Here is an 18,256-nt window from a genome sequence, read left to right on the forward strand (position 1 = left end):
TCTGGGTGCTCCAGTTTCCTCCCACAGTCCAAAAATGTGCAGGCTAGGTGGATTGGCCATGCTAAATTGCCCGTAGTGCCTGGGGATAGTTAGGTTAGACTAGGGGAATGGGTCTGGATGGGATGCTCTTCAGAGGGGTGCTGTGGACTTGTTGGGCTGAATGGCCTGTTTCCACACTGTAGGGATTCTATAATGCTTGAGCTTCCTATAGCCTGTCACTTCAATACCCTCACACTCTTTTTGTCCTTGGCTTACGCAGTGTAACAATGAAGTTCACTGCACACGATTGAGGAACAGTACCTTATCTTTTGACTGGGCACTTTACAACCTTATTTTTTATTTGTGTTTTGCTGGCTCAGTCTTTTCACTTATTTTCTTAATCCCCAAACAGGATTATACTTCTGGCTGCATTGCTATCAGATACTTTGATAAATTTTGCGTTTCTTTATTAGTATTATGAAAGTTGATTAACCAAGCAGAAATGTGTCGTGTTTGAACAGATTCTGTACCGAAATCAGTGGATGGGCTCTTTATATTTGAAGGAGTTTCTGAGGACAAGTGTGAAAGCTATGATGCCATTGTTGTCGAGCAATGGACAGTGATTAATGTAAGTGTCAATGCAAGGAATGTATAGGTCTCTGCATTTCAACCATTTGTACCCATTGTGTAGAAAATTTTACATGTGTGTTACCTGCTAATAATTCAGCACATTTGATGATAAGCAAAATATATCTACAACAAATGAAGATACTTGTAAACATAATTTGTGATAGATTACCTTAGAAGCATAGAATGGTCATAACACAAAAGGAATCATCCAGCTTATCGAGTCCATGCAGGTTCTCCGTTAGCGAAATTCAGGCTAGTTCCACTTCCTTGTCCTTTTCCTGCCAATTTTTCCTTCTCATTGTGTTTTATTCAATTGCTTTTTGAAAGTCGCGATTAAATCTGCTTCCATCACCCTTTCTGATGAGCATTCTAGATCTTAAGCACAGTCTTCATTTATTTTAAGGAAAGCTTTCCCTCAGGACAACCCTTTTGGTTGTTTTACAAATCATATCAAATCCGTACTCTAATTCTTGACCTTTACACCAATGGAAAAAAGTTCTACTCTTTATACCATCCTCATGATCTTGAATACTTCTGCCAACCTTCTCTTTTCTAATGAGAACAACCCCAGTGTCTCCAGGTAACTGAAGTTCCACATTCCTTGGATAATTTTTCATAAATCTTTTCAGCACCATCACGTCCTTCTAAAAGCATGGGTCTAAAATCTCTAGTTGAGACCAAACCAATGTTTTAGGGTCATCATAATTTCTTGCTTTTGTACTCTATGCCTTGATTTATGAAGCTAATAATCCCTATTTTTAACTGTTTTCTCAACCTGCCTGGCCCCCTCCAAATATTTTCATGCATGAACCCTTAGGCCTCTGTTCCTGCATTCACTTGAGAATTATACATTTCGGTATTAATTGCTGCTCCTCATCCTTCCTACCAAAGTAGTTCACAGTTTTCTGTGTTAAATTTCACCTACCACCTGTCTGGCCATTCCACCGACCTGGCTATGTTTTCTTGGAGTCTGTTATTACCCTTCTCAAAGTTTGCAATACTTCAGAGTTTTATGTTACCGTCAATTTTGAAATTGTGCCCCGTACACCTAAGACCAAGTAATTAATATTAGTGAATAAAAGCAGTGGTCCTAATACTGAACCTTAGGGAACTCCACTGAAAACGTTTTTGCTGTCTGAAAAACAACTGTCACTACTTCTGTGTCCTCTCTCAATCTAACTTGTATCTCACTGTCATAGTCTAGTTTTATTCTCTGGGCTTAACCTGTTGATATGTCATGACATTCAACAAAACCATCATATTCCCTGATGTGCTATTCTCTTCCTGGTCTCTTATTCTTGTGTTAGCTTTTCTCTCTATCTTTCATCCTAGTTTTTGTATTTGTGTTTTTTTTTCTACCTCTGGAAGACATCCCCCTGACAATGAGTCTGAATCCTCTATCTCCAACCCATTTAATGAGTATTAAAATGTACTCACTTTCTCATTCTTAAGGGGTATATTTTAGGAGTCGGAAATTGCCAGCTATGTCAACTAGGGTTGCCAATGTTGAGGTCTGCAATTCCTTGTGAAACTTAGCTATGTTCTGCCTGTTAGCTCTCAATGAGTGTTCTCAGTGGTGGGGATGACATGTTAGCTCTAACACTCTCTTTCCCACACTTAAAAGACACGGAAAATTGCACCTATAGTATTCAATAAAATAAGCAATTACTGTATTCCTTGTTCACTCAATAGACAGAATCTCTCCATGTAATGTTTCTCTCATTAGATTAGAAGAAAACTGTTAATGTTCCCGGCAATTTGGTGACATCATTGATTTTAGAGGAAGCAGGCAGCTTAAAATAACATTAGGGCTAGATTCCCCATCACTCAGTATAAATAGGCAGAAAATGTAATTGACATTAACTCTATACTTACCATATTATAACAATTCTCTTTTTACTTACACACAGTGACATAGTTTGAATTAGAGTAAATGTGTATTCAAAGAGATAAGTATGGTGAGGATCTGGCTTAGAAACTGCCTTATTGTTTCTCTCTAATTGTTTAGAAAAAACTGTGTATTTAACATGGAGTTCTATTTGTGTATCACTCGGAACTCCCTGTTTTTACTATGGTACTTGAATAAGTCAAACAAATTTATACAGTGTGTAGATGTGGAGGAAAGTGATGTTGGTCATTTGAGGCGTTTAAACATGTCAGTACAAACACTTGAAAAAATTCCCAGCAAGTATGCAATGGCCAGCAACTAGACTATTTTACCCCATTACTGAAACTGATTGCAACAGGCATGATCTGAAATCACTTCTTGAATCTTAACTCATTCAAAGAAATATAAATGAAGTAAAGGATATGTGGCAAGTTCTCATTTTGATATTTTAATTAATGCTGCAACCAAATAATACAGGAGCAGTAAAGTCACAACTGTGTTATAATGCCACATTTACTTATTGATTAAATGCTATATCCATGGGATGTTTTAGTACATGGGAATTTTGTATTGAAGTCAATGGGTGGAATGTTATAGAGCCTTGAACAATGAGAGCTATGGCAGGAAATTTGCGAGAATCACAAATAAAGTCAAATGAGACCTTTCTTGAGATTGGAGCAGTTAGTTGCATTCTCCAACAGAGTTCTGGTATTGTGAGAAAATTCTCACAAAGGGAACAGTCAGATGAGATGCATATTAATGGGGATTATTGCTCCTATCACTCTCATTAATAGCAAATCTTATTTCATCTCAAAACGCAGCCTCCTAGCAATCAAGATAGAAACTCCCTGCCAAGGATTCCTGACATGAAAGGCACCTGGCAACTCTTGCTCACTACTTGTTCCTCCAGACTGTTATCTTAAACACCAGCGCCAAGTTTTCAGGGCACGCTCCAGGGCACCAGCTGCTTGCACACCACGTCCACTGTCACTGGCATCTGACATACAACAGCCTCTCTGTGCCATCATGGCACATCTCTTACCCACTCTCAGGATGCTTCTACACTTTAAACTGCACCTCAGGGCACACTGGCAACTATCATTGAAATGCTTCAGGGGCTGGAACCCAGCTTGCTTGGTCTCCGTGCTCACTCACCTAGTGCCCACCTGGATGATCACAGCCATGCCTTGCTGTGCCTTGTCATGCATTGGCACTGGAACTGAAACTGTTTAGTGCAGACACAAAGCCAGTCTGCTTGACAGTAGCGATCAAAATAGGGGTAGGCGCAGACTGTAAGGTACTAACTTACCTCAATCTCACATTTAGAACATGTGCCAGCTGTCTGCATTGCAAAGACATACAGCTTGTGCTTCGCCTAAATGGCCAGTCAATGCAGTCAACAGTACAAATGGTCAAGGGACCTATGGATTGTCATTCGGGAACTGCAAGAAGAGCAGTCAGACATTCACCAGACTTTCTATCAAAGATGGTTGAGGGATGGTGAGGTCTATCGATTGAACTTTGGAATGGTTTGGTGGTGCGCAGGGTGAGGGCAGTGCCATTGCAATGATAGGTAGGCATAGCCAGACTGTAGTGATGGAGCTCAGGGGTCATGTAGGAAATTTGGAGTCATTGTTCGATGCAGTGGGGTCTTGAGGTGTGGAAGCACCTGTTCAGGAAGACCAAAATAAGAACAGCCTTTTGGGGGTGGTGGGGGATAGGAGGGGAGGGGAAGGTACTTGATTTTCCAGTTGAGAATCTTTCATTTATCGTTAATTTACATCACATCTGATATGACTCTATGAGTCACTTCACAGATAAGTGGGCTACCTTGAGGAATAGATTCAACCTTGTAGAGTTGAATGGGGATTAGATCTGTCGTGTGAAGTTTAAAGTTGACAACTGCGGCTATTTTATGTAGGTCATACACAGACAAAAGCTGCACGCTTTTAAACAATGTAAATAATTAATAACTTGTTCTTAATAATACAGTATTCAGACGGTGTTAGAGGTTGCTTCAGATGTACCATAAAAAAACCACAGGGAGCTTCCTGTTTTGACACAATGTTCTGCATGTGTATGTGCAGTAAATACACTAGAACCAGGGTTATGTGATTTCCTAGTCATATTCTTTCTGTTTAAATATTGAGCTCACTGGGAATTCATGCTAAGAATGGGAATTTTATTGTGCAGTACAAATTAAGATTAATATCTGCAAAGCAAACATTCATCCATTATTGTCTACACGAAATTGAATCAGCTCAATCAGCAGATGAGAGAAAGATCGCTAATGCTTGATGACATCATGTTACATGGCCTCTGCTCCCTGAATTGTAGATTAATCTTTTCTTCTTTGTTTAGTCTTCAGTCTATTTTTACTCCATCATGATTTCAAAAGTAAATCCTGCGCTACATTGAATTTTATCATGCCTGAAATTAAGACAGAACTAAATATTCTGAAAGCAGGAACATGGATATTTAACTTGTTCTTCACTTATGTGCATTCAGATCCAGGCACACAATCAGGAAACAAGTAATGCACAAGTACTTATGTACTTTATACATAAGTAAAACTTCTCGAAGTTTGAGTTCAACTACCTTGAAATGACTATTACATTTACTATAACGGTGGGTTTAGTTGTGATTTCCATTGCAAACAATGTTGAAAACTAAAACAAAGGGCAGTCTACGCTTTTGGAGCTGGTTCCAACTGTGCATAAATTACTTTGCTGTGAAAGATGTTGTTGCTGATACTGACAGAGACCTTGATGTCAGATATCGCACCTTCCAGATCCAAAGTTAATCGTCTGCCTAAGTCCGTTGACAAAATCGTTCTGTACAGTGCTTAATGTAAAGCCTTAACCCTTTCAGAGCCTTATAGGATATCTTCACTCAAGCATTTTCCATTATGAACATTGTACATTTGCGAATACATTTACCACAACCCTATTTCCATCAAGTCTCTTATTTTACAAATTCAGGCATTTCAGAAGTCTCAGCAGCCTCAGAGGATCAGGAATGTTGACGTTTCGGGTCGGGACCCTTCTTCAGAAATGGGGAGGGGGAAGGGAGCAGTTTCGTTCCCACACTTTTGCCCTCACATCCCCTCCCCTCCCCGCAACAAAAACAAAGACAGAATCCCCTTTGTCCTTACATATCACCCCACCAGCCTCCACCACTTCCACCACCTGCAATGCGACACCTATCTGCCTTTTGTAGGGACCGCTCACTCCGCGACTCCCTCGTCCGCTCCACACTCCACACTAACCCACTACACCGGGCACCTTTCCCTGCAACTGCAGGAAGTGCTACGCCTGCCCCTACACCTCCCCTCTCACCTCCATCCAAGGCATCAAACAAACCTTCCACATTAGACAGAGGTTCACCTGCACATCCATCAATGTGGTCTATTGCATCCGCTACTCCTGATGTGGCCTCCTCTACGTCGGTGAGACCAGCCGGAGGCGCTCTGTTCGTGACAAACGACAACATCTTCTGGTCGCGAACCATTTCAACTCCCCCTCCCACTCCCTGGGCAACATGTCCATCCTGGGCCTCCTCCAGTGTCACAATGATGCCACACGAAAACTAGAGGAGTAGCACCTCATACTCCACCTTGGGAGCCTACAGCCCAATGGCCTAAACGTGGATTTTACTAGTTTCAAAACCTCCCCACCCCCGGCCTCATCCCATGACCAACCCTCCCTCTCATCCCCACCTCATTGACCTGACACAACCTGACACAATCTGTCCACCTTCTCTCCCACCTATCTGCTCCTCTGATGCTGCTTGGCCTGCTGTGTTCCTCCACCTCCACACTGTGTTATCTCTGACTCCAGCATCTGCAGTTCTTGCTATCTCATTTCCAGATGTATCCCTGTTCTCCCAGTATGCATTCTTCTTGGACTTAGATGTTCCTGGACACCTGAATGGGTTTTACTAGAATCAAATCTTGTTTTAACTGCACTAAATCTGACAAGCCCCACGCAAATACAGAAGCTTACTGTTAAGCTTTTGAGTTAATGTCTGATTTAGCATATGGGTGCAGCTCCAACAACACTCGAGAATCTTGACACCATCCAGATTTAGTGCAGTTAAAACAGTCCCTCCACCACCAAGGTTCAGTAGCAGTAGTATAAACCATCTACAAGACGCACTGCAGAAATTCATTAATGCTCCTTAGACAGCACCTTCCAAATCCACAACTACTACCATCTAGAAGGAAAGGAAAGGCAGCAGATACATGGGAACACCACCATCTGCAAGTTCTGCTCCAAGTCACTCACCAACTTGGCTTGGAAATATATCAATATTCTTTTTAGTGTTGCTGGTTCAAATGCTGGATAATGGCATCATGGGTCTATGTAAACTAAATGAATCGCAGCAATTCACGAAGTCAACTTGGCACCACTTTCTCCAGGGCAGTGAGGGGTAGGAAATAAATATTGAGCTAGCCTGTGATGACCACATTCCTTAAATGAAGTCCACTTGTTACAAATTTCATCTGGGCTGTTGACAATTGGATGAAGTTCATATGTGATCAGAAGGAAAGTATTTATAAAATACAATGACAAACCTGATTCATTAAAGTACCATCATAACCAATTATTTGAAAGAACCATAGCACTCCATTTTGGTCCCTGCAGGCAAATGGGAATTATCATGCTTGGAAATAATAGCACTCCTGGTACTCATTATAAGGCAGCACGGTGGGTTAGTAGCTGCCTCACAGTGCCAGGGACCTAGGTTAAATTCCAGCCTCAGACAACTGTCTGTGCAGAGTTTGCACATTCTCCCTGTGTTTGTGTAGGTTTCCTCTGGGTGTTCCGGTTTCCTCCCACAGTCCAAAGATGGGCAGGTTAGGTGCATTGGCCGTGCTAAATTGCCTGTAGTGTTCTGGGATGTGAAGGTTTGTTAGATGAGCCATGTGAAATGCAAGGTTACAGGAATAGGGTTGGGGGTGGGTCTGGGTCTGTGTGGAATGCTCGTTGGAGGGTTGGAGTGGACTCGCTTGGCCAAATGGCTTGCTTCCACAGTCTAGGGATTCTATATCTCAAAGGTTGGAGAGAAATATGACAATATCAGTGTTTTGATGAAAATACAAAATTAGCAGCTTTCAGATGCTAATGGATTATGCCCGCCATAAAGATCCAGCACTATATTTAATTAGTCAAGACAGTGCAGAGCTGGAGGAACACAGCAGGTCAGGAGACTTTCCTGCTCCTCTGATGCTGCCTGACCTGCTGTGTTCCTCCAGCTCCACACAGTATTGACTCTGACTCCAGCATCTGCAGTTCTTGCTCTCTCTGAGTGACTATATTTAATTAGCTTGTTATTTAAATGTTTTCAATACCTGTAAAACAACACTGAGGAAGAAATTGATATGTATCTGATTTTTAAGCAGCAAAGATTTATTCTGTATTTTGGGGTTCAGTTTCTACGATCAGTTGACTTTTAGATGGGTAAAACCACATAACGTTAAATAGATACATTTTTAATCATTTAGAATCAGCCATATTGCTTTGAATTCCCCAAAGTCCTGGAATTTCTGTTTTACAGCAAAATGCCAATTAAGTAGAGGGGAAAATCTCAAAGGTGGTAAGTGAAATGTCAAATTTGTTTGAGAAATATTTAAAGTGGCAAAACTATTAAAAATGAGTGAGATGGAAATAGTGATAATTTAAGACTAACACAATTAATGCATTTAAGCAGATTATACATTGTTTAATGTTATGAAGAAGTTCCTCTCGTTGACAATATTTAGCAAAAGAATCAGTTTGAAAGTAAAATAGAAATTCTGTTTGTTCCTCATGTTGAATCTTCAACAAGGTTATTCAACAGGAAGAGTTTTATGCCCAGATTTTCAGGACTCATGTACCCTGAGAACAGTAGGTCTACAGCTGAGAGTGATAGAGAGACAGAATCTACCTCCAGGACTTCTCTGTGCCATTTCTAACTCATCACAAACAGCTCAATAAAATCCAGTGCTAACTCTCAGTCCAGGTTTCCCTCTGCCACTGAGGGGATCTCTTCTCTGCTCCGATCTTGTACTCCGCATGGTAACATAGTCCAGACTGGCAACTCAGCAGAGTGAGAGATTGACTTTTTACTCCACCACTCACTGGAAACATTGCACCACACTATTTTTTTTAAAAAAAGGCAACAGAGAACCTGTATGAAAAATAATAAAAGGAACACAATAAATTAAAACCAACTTTTCAAAATAAAATTGTATTGTCATCAGTGGCCAAAATCAATATGGTTATCATTAATAGCTTGCTTTTTATTTATTTCTTTAGGGAGTTGAGGTGAAAACAGATTATGTTCCTTTGCTGAATTCTCTGGCTGCATATGGTTGGCAGTTAACCTGTGTGCTTCCTACTCCTATAATAAAGAGAGACAGGTAGGACATTTCATAGCATTTCATGGATGGATATGCATGGGCTGTGAAACTGGATGAAAATCCATTTTTCTTGATACTTACTGAGCTAGCTGCTTGATAACTTCTGTTTGGCTATATTGCTTGATTGAGTTGCTTTGCTGTTGAGTTTTCAAGAGCATGATTTTAATATTCAATTTGATGGTAATCAAATAAAAAAAAGGCCCAGCACAAAATCCCGTCTGTGAAACATGATCAAAGTGTGCATCTTTCACAATAGTCACAAACGTTCTAATCTTTTCCAGGAAGTAATGTAGGATCCTGACTGAGAGTTTGATTGCCAAGTCAAAAATGGATCAGATGATAACTACAGTTATTGTTCCTTCCTCTTGTGTTTTTTTTTTGGAGTGAAAGAAGGAATGCTAGTGAGATGCATTTGCATTCAACGTCATTTACATTTGCACTAACCATAACTGTCTAACTACGTTTGCAGATTTGGCCACACCTTTCCGAGTTTCCCTTAAGAGTACTGTCATTACATTGCCTTTGTTTACTAGGGAGGTAAATTGTCCCTGCTGCAAGCTCACTTTTGTTTATGGGTCTGGAAAATTTAAGCCTGGATTGAATGTAATGAGCAACCCTCTCTTTCCACTGTGATGACGTCTTGAGGACTCAGTGGGGAGTAAAATAAGATCTTGTAGGAGACAGACCTAAGGGCAGATTTTCCCATAAGTTTTTGAAGTAATATAGAGCCCATTGTTGCAACTGTAAATAGTTCTGGAGATACAATGACTGCATTTTACTTACTCAACAAGACCTATCTCATTAGACCCTTGCACACACTACAGCATGTAAAACCTTAAAGAACTTAGACAGTTAGGAGACAGCATGCACAGCATGATTTCAACCATGAAGTTGTCAGAGTCAGTTGAGGTTACTAGGTCCCAAATCTTTTACCTTTATTTCTTTTGAAAACACCACAACAATACGCACTAGGTAGTTGTATCAAACTACAACTGTACAAATGCTGGTTAGACCAAGCTTGGAGGAAGGTGGGCAGTTTTGGGCATCATACATCAGGAAGCACAGATTTGGCCTTGGAGAAAGAACGATATAATTTGCTAAAATGAGGCCTGGACTCCAAGGGTTAAATTACAGGGACAGACTACATGAAGTAGTTCCTTATGATTTACAGGTGTAGGGGCCATTTGGTTGAATTGGAAGGGAATTGATATAATAGATAAACTGTTTCACCGGTTGGGGACCCTACAGGCCGCACCACAATTTACAGATACATTCTTGGACACCATGCAATGGGTTGTAAAGACCAACAGATTTTTTTTCCTGCTGAACGGATAAAGAAGGGATCAACAGAGAATAAACCGACATGATTGGATGTGTGAGAGAAAATCAGTAGCAAATGTATGTTGCCTCATTCCTGCAAGAGGTTTAGTGACCTCTTTGGGGCAATAAAAGATGACTGCCATTCCATATGCCAAATTTGAACCTAAATTCCCTCATGCTGCTTTCATCAGACTTGGTGATTATTTTGCTATATTGCTGAAAACAATTTGTGAGGTTTTTCAATTAAGGGTTGATTTGTGTAGTAATACTTCCAATAGAGTGTATTACAGTGAAGGAAATACAACAAGCTTCTGTAGAGGTTCTGATGTTTCAGCACTGTGGCACATTCACCAGGCTCCTGATACCACTCGTGTTGTGGTCACTGCTCTCACGTGGTGGGATTTCTAGAGTTAAGTTGGATTCAACCATATAATTGAGAAAAAGTACTTCTGCAAAGTGGTCACCAAAGCAGAAGAACCCTTCAGATAGCCTGAGTTGTAGCTCTCTAGGCCTAAATAAATGAATCAAGTGAAACGTATACAATCAGGGGAACAAGATCCTCTCCACTAGATCCTCTCCATTCATTGCTCAAGATTATGCTACCTAGGCCTATTGTTATTTTCTGCCAAGGCATTCTAGGGAATCCAGATGGATAGGAAATTACAAATGTAAGGAAAAGTTCCACCTGCAACAGATTTATAAAGAATTTGTACAGTATAGATTGGAGCAGAGGTTACATATACTTGTAACTGATGACAAATGGCCTCCAAATACTTTTAATCTGTGGTTGATAAGTTTAGTTCTACTATAAGAAAAGAGAATAAACAAAAAAGACTCACACCTACCCTTCTGTGTTTTTCAGTGAAGGGAATCTTGCTACAAAACAGATTGTTTTTCTCCAGAGACCCTCACTGCCCAACAAAGAAAAGAAAAAAGAATCAAAGGTAAATGACCTACATTCCTCTCTTTGTTTTCCTTGGCATCAAATTTAACTTCATAAAGGATTTTCACAGCTGTGTCATTGTATGTTAAACCTTTTAAAATATTAGCCTCAATTTGTTTGTCCAGCACAGTTTTTCTTAACTCATTCAAGTTCAACACCCCACTGAATTGTTAAAGTGAGTCCACTCAAGAATTATCAAATTCTAATTGACTCACATTTAAAAGGTCACTGTCTTCTCTACTCAGAGGGAGTATTACAGCAACATGTAATCAATACGGTAACTTTATACAAAAGCAATGTCATGTTTCTCTGAATCCTCCCCCTGAAGTGCTGAAATTGTAGGTGCCCATCAAACATATACTTGCATTGAGTGGCACTGTTCCCAGCTTTTGACACTGCCTCTGCTTTTCATTGTCTGTTCTCTCCTTCATTGCCATCAAATCACTTTTTCCTCTCTTGTTACTGCCAGCTTTTCTCTTTTTCCTGTATATCCATCAATTATCACACTTCCCACCCAAATAACTTTGCATACCGTCTTAGGGAAAATGGAACATAATGAAGGAGATAGGGAAAGGGGTAAAAATTGGACTGTGAGAATCAATTGGTGGTGGAATTGGCTCCTTTTAAGTGAAAATGCTGATCAGAATATAAATCAATTTTGCCCAATTTATATACCCTTAAGTACTTTGCAGATTTTTTAAATTCTGAAAATGGCTGACATTATCTTGTTTTTGATCATGTGCAGGAAATATTTCTTAAGGTTACTATTTATAAATGTACATTTTTTTAAAAATACAGTTCTGATTTTGCTATTGGTAACGAACAGTGGAGATCCTTCTCATAATTTATATCTCTTTCTGGAACTTTGATACACCTGAACCACACTGTTATGCTCCAAGATGGCAAGCAAATAATTCTAACATAAGAATCAATGTAATAGCAAAGTATGTTCTAAAATGATAGAATGTGTAACAGATTTGAACTCTTTCCACTTGCAAAAGGACTCATATTTGATATAAATGTTATGACACCATCGCAGCACAGATAGCCTCCATCCTAGTCCAGTACACCATTAAAGGAAACAGGGCTTTATTGAAAGCTCCTGTAGGAAAAGAAAATCAGAGAAAACTGACTGAAATATCTGAAAAGTACCACTTGAACTTACTTGAACAAATGCTGTAAAACATTCAATGCTTCTTTTGCTTAAGCTGTCATGAGTTACAATATTATCAAAATAAAGTGACCACAATGTTGTGGACTGTTCAGAAAAAAATAAACGGAATCTATTTGAAATGCTTGTGTTTGCTGACTTTAGAAGGTTACACATTCTTTAACAATAACCACTCAAAATGAATGCTACCTTGCTGTCTTGTGGTCACACAAATATTTAGGGTTGCTTCATAGCTGGCTTCATAGGGAATGTGTAGCCTGAGGCAGCCCTTGAGAAACAGGCAATTAATGCTCAAAACCTGGTTTTCTGTTCTGGATATTAATAAGGGTGATAGATCCTTGAAGAGTGCAATAATAGCCAAGCCCATGGCACCATGGGTGGCCCAGCTATGCAAAAGGGAAGAAGGAAGCTTGGAGAGGTGGTACTGATAAGACTGATAGGTGATTACATTACAGAAACAGGCCATCAATGTGATCCAGGGTGGCCTATAGCCTCCCTGGTACTCTAGTTAATGATGTCCTAGAGCAGCTGCGGAATATTCTTCTGGGGGCAGTGAACAGACCATAAGACCGTAAGATGTGGGAGCAGAAATTAGGCCATTCAGCCCATCGAATCTGCACTGCCATTCAATCATGGCTGATAGGTTTCTCAACCTGATTCTCCTGCTTTCTCCCCGTAACCCTTGATCCCTTTGACAATCAAGAACCTATCTGTCTCTGTCTTAAAGTCAGACGTTGTTGTCCACATTGGCTCTAATGATATAAGCGGAGATTTGCATCTTGCAATTGTAATTTAGGGAGCTAGGTAGAAAATTAGCAAGGCAGACCTCTAAAGTAGTAAACTCCACTTTGCTCCCAGTGTGCCGCATGCAAGTGAGTGCAGAAATAAGTGGATAGAATAGGTGAATGTGTGGTTGCAGAGGTGGTGCAGGAGGAAGGGCTTTAGATCCCTGGGACATCTTTCCTTTAACGTGATGCCCACAATGGTACACACTGTTCCAGCTGAGGTCTTATAAAAGTTCATCATCATCTCCCTGCTCTTGTATTCTATGGCTCAACTAATAAAGCCAAAGACACTGTCTCCTTTATTGTCTGTTTTCTCCACTTCTCCTGCCACCTTCAATGATCTATGCATATATACACCCAGATCCCTCTGTTCCTGCACCCCCTTTAGTATTGATCCCCTATTTTATATTGCCTTTCAATGTTTTCCTTATCAAAGAGCATCACTTCACACTTCTCTGTGTTGAACCTCATCTGGCACCTATCTGTTCACTCCACCAACTTGTCAATGTCCTTCTGGAGTTTCACACTGTTGGCCTTACAGTTTACAATTCTTTCAAGTTTTGTGTCATCTGCAACCTTTGAAATTGTCCCCTGCACACTAAGATCCAGATCATTAATATGTATACTGTAGAAGCTCTCAAGATCATATGGTGTCTGGACAGAGTGGACAGAAAGAAACTGTTTCCACTCACAAAAAGGTCAAGAACTAGAGCAAAAGAAGCAAACATGTGGTAAGAAAACACGTATTCAGACAGTGAGAGATCCGGGTTTGAAATGCACAGGTGGAGGCAGGTTCAATGGAGACATGCAGTAGGGCATGGGATGATTATTTAAATAGATAGAATGTGCAGGGTAATGGGGAAAAGGCATGAGGATGATACTAAGTTAAAATGTTCAGGAAACTAGTGCAGACACAAGGGGTTGAATACCTTCCTTCTCAACCGTAATAATTTCAGTGATTGTGTGAAATGTAGCTCGGAAACAAAACTGCAGACAATGCTGGCATTAACTGAACACTGTTTTCTCCTTTGCCTCCAGAAAAAATCAATAAAAGATGACAAGTCAAGCAAGCAAGAAAAAAATTGCCTGCAAGATAAAAATGCCAAAGTGACTGTACAAGTAAAGAACTCTACAGGAGATTCTGATGAAAATGAGAAACAGGAACAAAGTGTTGCGAGTAATGGTGACAAAGAAAGTGCTGAAAATGGAATATCCTTGAGAACAGACGGGAGCGAAAAGGAATGTGCCCCTGAAGCTGAAGCAGCCCAAGACACTGTTTGTGCGACAAATGCTGAAACTGAGAAATGCTTGGAAACGGTTGGGAATATTGGTGTAGCAGAAAATATAGTCAAGGAGGCCAGTGGCAACAATGATATTTGTGGATAGGAAAGATGAACAGGAAGCATGTGAGGATAAATGTCAAAATAGCAAAATTAGTGTATGTGAGGAAGAGGCCAACCAAGCAAAAATAGATGCTAAAGTAAGCAGTAAATGTGTTGACACCAGTCAGCAGCTTGGCAACATGCCAGCTGCAGAGGTGGCAACCAAGAACACAGAGGAAACAGGTATGTCCAATGCAGAAAAAACTAATAAGGCAACTGAGGAACATGAGAACGTCATTCTGGTGCAAGAGGATGATGGTACAGTCACTGAATAAAGCAGAATTTCAGTTTGATATATCTAGACAAAAGTCAAAAGGAAATGGTCCTGTATTTTGCCCTTCGGCGTAATCTTGCTGGCCAGATTTTAATGTACTTCTTAATGTTAATATTGTGCCACACATTGTGCATGATCTTTCTCACACACACACACTTTGCAAAAACAGATATTGTAAGTTGACATTTTGTTTTTGTTTAATGATTCTGAAAATCATGGGCATGACTTGCTAAAATTACTAACATGTTGAAATGCGCTGGAGATAAAATACCTTTTGTGTTGGTCAAGTGAGGTAGCAACCTTTGAGGAGTTAATGTAATATCAAATACAACATTTTTATACAAAAATAAATGACTTCTGTTCAACTTTTTTTTTACAAGATATTGTGTTCCACTATCATTTAATATTCTTCCTCTAAATAAAGGATTTTCTTAGATGGGAATGTAATTTTGGTGTTTGTATTTCAGGAACAATTTAGTTTCCATCTGTGCTCAATTAAATAATCCGGTGCTATGAAAGGAGAAGATGCTATAATACCTCAGAATACCCTGCTGAATTGCCATCAGTGGCCCCTTTAGCTGTCATATATGTGGGTACTCAAACTCTCTATAACTGAATACCTTGGCATTCTGACTGACTATACTCACAACAGAAGACTAGCCCCTTTGGCAAAGTACTGATGGTCTATGCTGCCTGTGGAATTTTTTTTTCATTCACAGGATGTAGGCATCACTGGCTAGACCGGCATTTATTGCCCTTCTCTAATTACCCACAGGCCAGTTAAGAGTTAACTCAATTGTCATGGGTCTGGAGTCACATGTAGGCCATAGCAGGTAAGGACAAAATATTTCTTTCACTAAATAGCATTAGTGAACCAGATGGGTTTTTATGACAATCAGCAGTGGTTTCATGGTCACTATTTGGCTGGTTTTTCTACATTTTCTTCATTGAATTCAAATTTCCCCATCTGCCCCGGCAGGATTTGAACCCACGTCTCCAGAACATTAGCCTGAGCTTCTAGATTATTAGTATCGCTTTGCCACTGCCTCCCTGATTTATGCCTTCAAAATCTATCTTCAGCAGCAAGTAACAGACACTTAAACTTTTATAGTTTTCATATATTTCACTAGAGTAGCTTTTTTCTAATCCTCCCAATTATTGCAATGTTATTTCTCAAAATGCCTTCATCAAAAAAGCAGTGCTAGAAAGGATGATTTAATGTTAAACCAGCAGCTAGGCTGATCTCTTCTCAAATATGTTTTCTTTTCAAAATATGTATAATTTCCTTGGTAACCGTTTTGTGATAATTATTTCCAAATAAGCTGTCGATTGTTAGTCCTTTTGCGTCAACGAAAATTGTTAGCAATGCCTCTGATAACAGTAACATTCAGCATTTTCATCAACAGTTTGCAGGCTTTTTTGAACTTTTTGTAGACTGAAGGCTGTGCAACTTTATGAAAAATTCATATATAGTCTAAGTAATCCGGATAAATACATGCAAGCATGTAACTATCATGTAGGTTCAAAGATTTAGCAGATAACAGGGAAAAAGTGGTCAGGAAATTAAATGAAGAGCAATGTTGAATTAAAAAATAAGTAAAATACAAAACAATTCACCATTCCTACTATATATATATTTATCATTTAAGTATTGTATTGAGGACCAGAACCCCTATATAAGAAATAGGGCTATTTCGATACCAGTCTAACCTACTATTTACAGGGATGAATGACAGTGGTAACCAATTCTGAAATTATGGACTACATAAGGGATTTTCTAGACTTTGAAAAAATATTAACTCTTCCTGTTTTTGCTGGTTTGGGTATTGTGACAGTGTTGTACAATTAGTGCAGCTGGCTTAAGATCAGTGGTTTGCATATGTGTGTGACAAGGGTGTCACACAGGCACAACTATATTTGTTGAAGAGACAAATATAGCTAATGTAAATTCACAACTGATCACTGACAGGAAGTCTGAAAAGGATGTGCGATCTATGAATGAATATTCATTTATAAATTATTAAAAGTGAAGTACTGTGGATGCTGAAAGTATGAAATAAAAACAGAAAGTGCTGGAGAAACTCAGCATGCCTGGCAGTATTCATGGAGAGAGAAACAGGGTTAATGTTTCAAGCATGATAAGACTCTTCTTTGGACCGGCTGGCTTTCCAAGTTTAACTCTCAAGAACTCTTGGAAGACTTTGAGTGGTTGAATTGTAGGAGGTTTTCTCATTAATAAAACATTGGTAATTAGGAAAAATCCAGAGATATTAAATCATCAGTAACATCTGAACAGTACCTTATTAATGACATTAATAATAGTCTGGGAGTGATAGAGCTGCAATGATCTGAGAGGACTGGGGAGATAATATCATCAGTTTAGTGTGTTGAGTCCATGATGATGGTTTTGATTTATTGTAGTCACATGCACCTAAGTACAGTGAACAGTTTTGTTCTGCGGGTGGTACAGGCAGATCAAAGCAAACAAGGACGTACAGATCACACAGAGCAAGGCATACAAGGTTACGGCTGCAGAGGAGGTGCGCGAAGCAAGATCAACATTATTTGAAGTTAGAGAGGTCTATTCAGCAATCTAATAGCTGGGAAGAAGCTGTTCTTAAACCTGTTAGTGTGTTTGTTCAAGCTTCTGTATCTTCTGCCTGATGGAAAAGGTTGGAAGAGAGCATTACTGAGGTAACTAATTATCCCACTGTTCCCCATAAACTTTGATCTCTTTAGCCTAAAAACTATAACTATCTCTTTCTTGGAAACAAAAGTTGATAAGTGTTTTATGGTCAGCATTATATTCCATATTTATCATTTGAATTTAAACTCCACCAGCTTCCATGGTGGGATTTGAACAAGTGACTCACCAGTATTACCCATCAAGTGACATCACTACTGTGTCACCATTTTCCCACCGCTAGTATCAGGACTAGTTAGTGCAGTTGAAGAACACTAATCCCATTTACCTGCACTTGATTCATAGCCAGCTATACCCACGCATTTTAGATACTCATCCAAATGCTTCTTAAATATTGCAAGAGAGCCTGCTTCCACCATCCTCTCAGGCAGCACATTCTATATTTCTACCACCCTCTGGGTGAAAAAGAATTCTCAGATTTCCTCTAAACCACTTGCTCCTCACCTTAAATGTATGCCCTCTGGTCTTAGACATGTCTGCCATTGGGAAAATATTCTTACAATCTCCCATCTCTATGCCTCTCATAATTTTGTATACCTCACTCAGATCCCCCCTCAGCCTCCGCTGCTCCAAGGAAAACAAATCCAGCCTATCCAGTCTCTCCTCATAAATGAGACTTTTCATTGCAGGTAACTCTGCATCCTCTCCTTGAGAGAATGTCACAACCAAAACTGCACACAGTGTTCTATCTGTGGCCTAACTGATGTTTTATAAAGGTGCAACAAGACTTGCTCCTATACTCTACACCCTGTTTAATGAAGGTAAACATCCTGTATG

At 39.7% G+C, this 18,256-nt stretch overlaps 1 protein-coding gene across 1 annotated transcript in view; it reads left to right on the forward strand.

Moving 5' to 3' along the window:
• LOC109920988 (raftlin-like) overlaps nt 1-15,156 on the forward strand; it is a 105,733-nt gene extending 90,577 nt beyond the window's left edge. Inside the window, 5 exon segments of the mRNA XM_048610823.1 lie at nt 501-607; nt 8,797-8,900; nt 11,083-11,164; nt 14,158-14,496; nt 14,498-15,156. Coding sequence (XP_048466780.1) covers nt 501-607; nt 8,797-8,900; nt 11,083-11,164; nt 14,158-14,496; nt 14,498-14,776 — 911 coding nt within the window. The 3' untranslated portion in view covers nt 14,777-15,156.
• The last annotated feature ends 3,100 nt before the right edge of the window (nt 15,157-18,256 follow it).

This window comes from Rhincodon typus, chromosome 2, assembly GCF_021869965.1.
Source record: "Rhincodon typus isolate 14 chromosome 2, sRhiTyp1.1, whole genome shotgun sequence".
NCBI lineage: Eukaryota > Metazoa > Chordata > Chondrichthyes > Orectolobiformes > Rhincodontidae > Rhincodon > Rhincodon typus.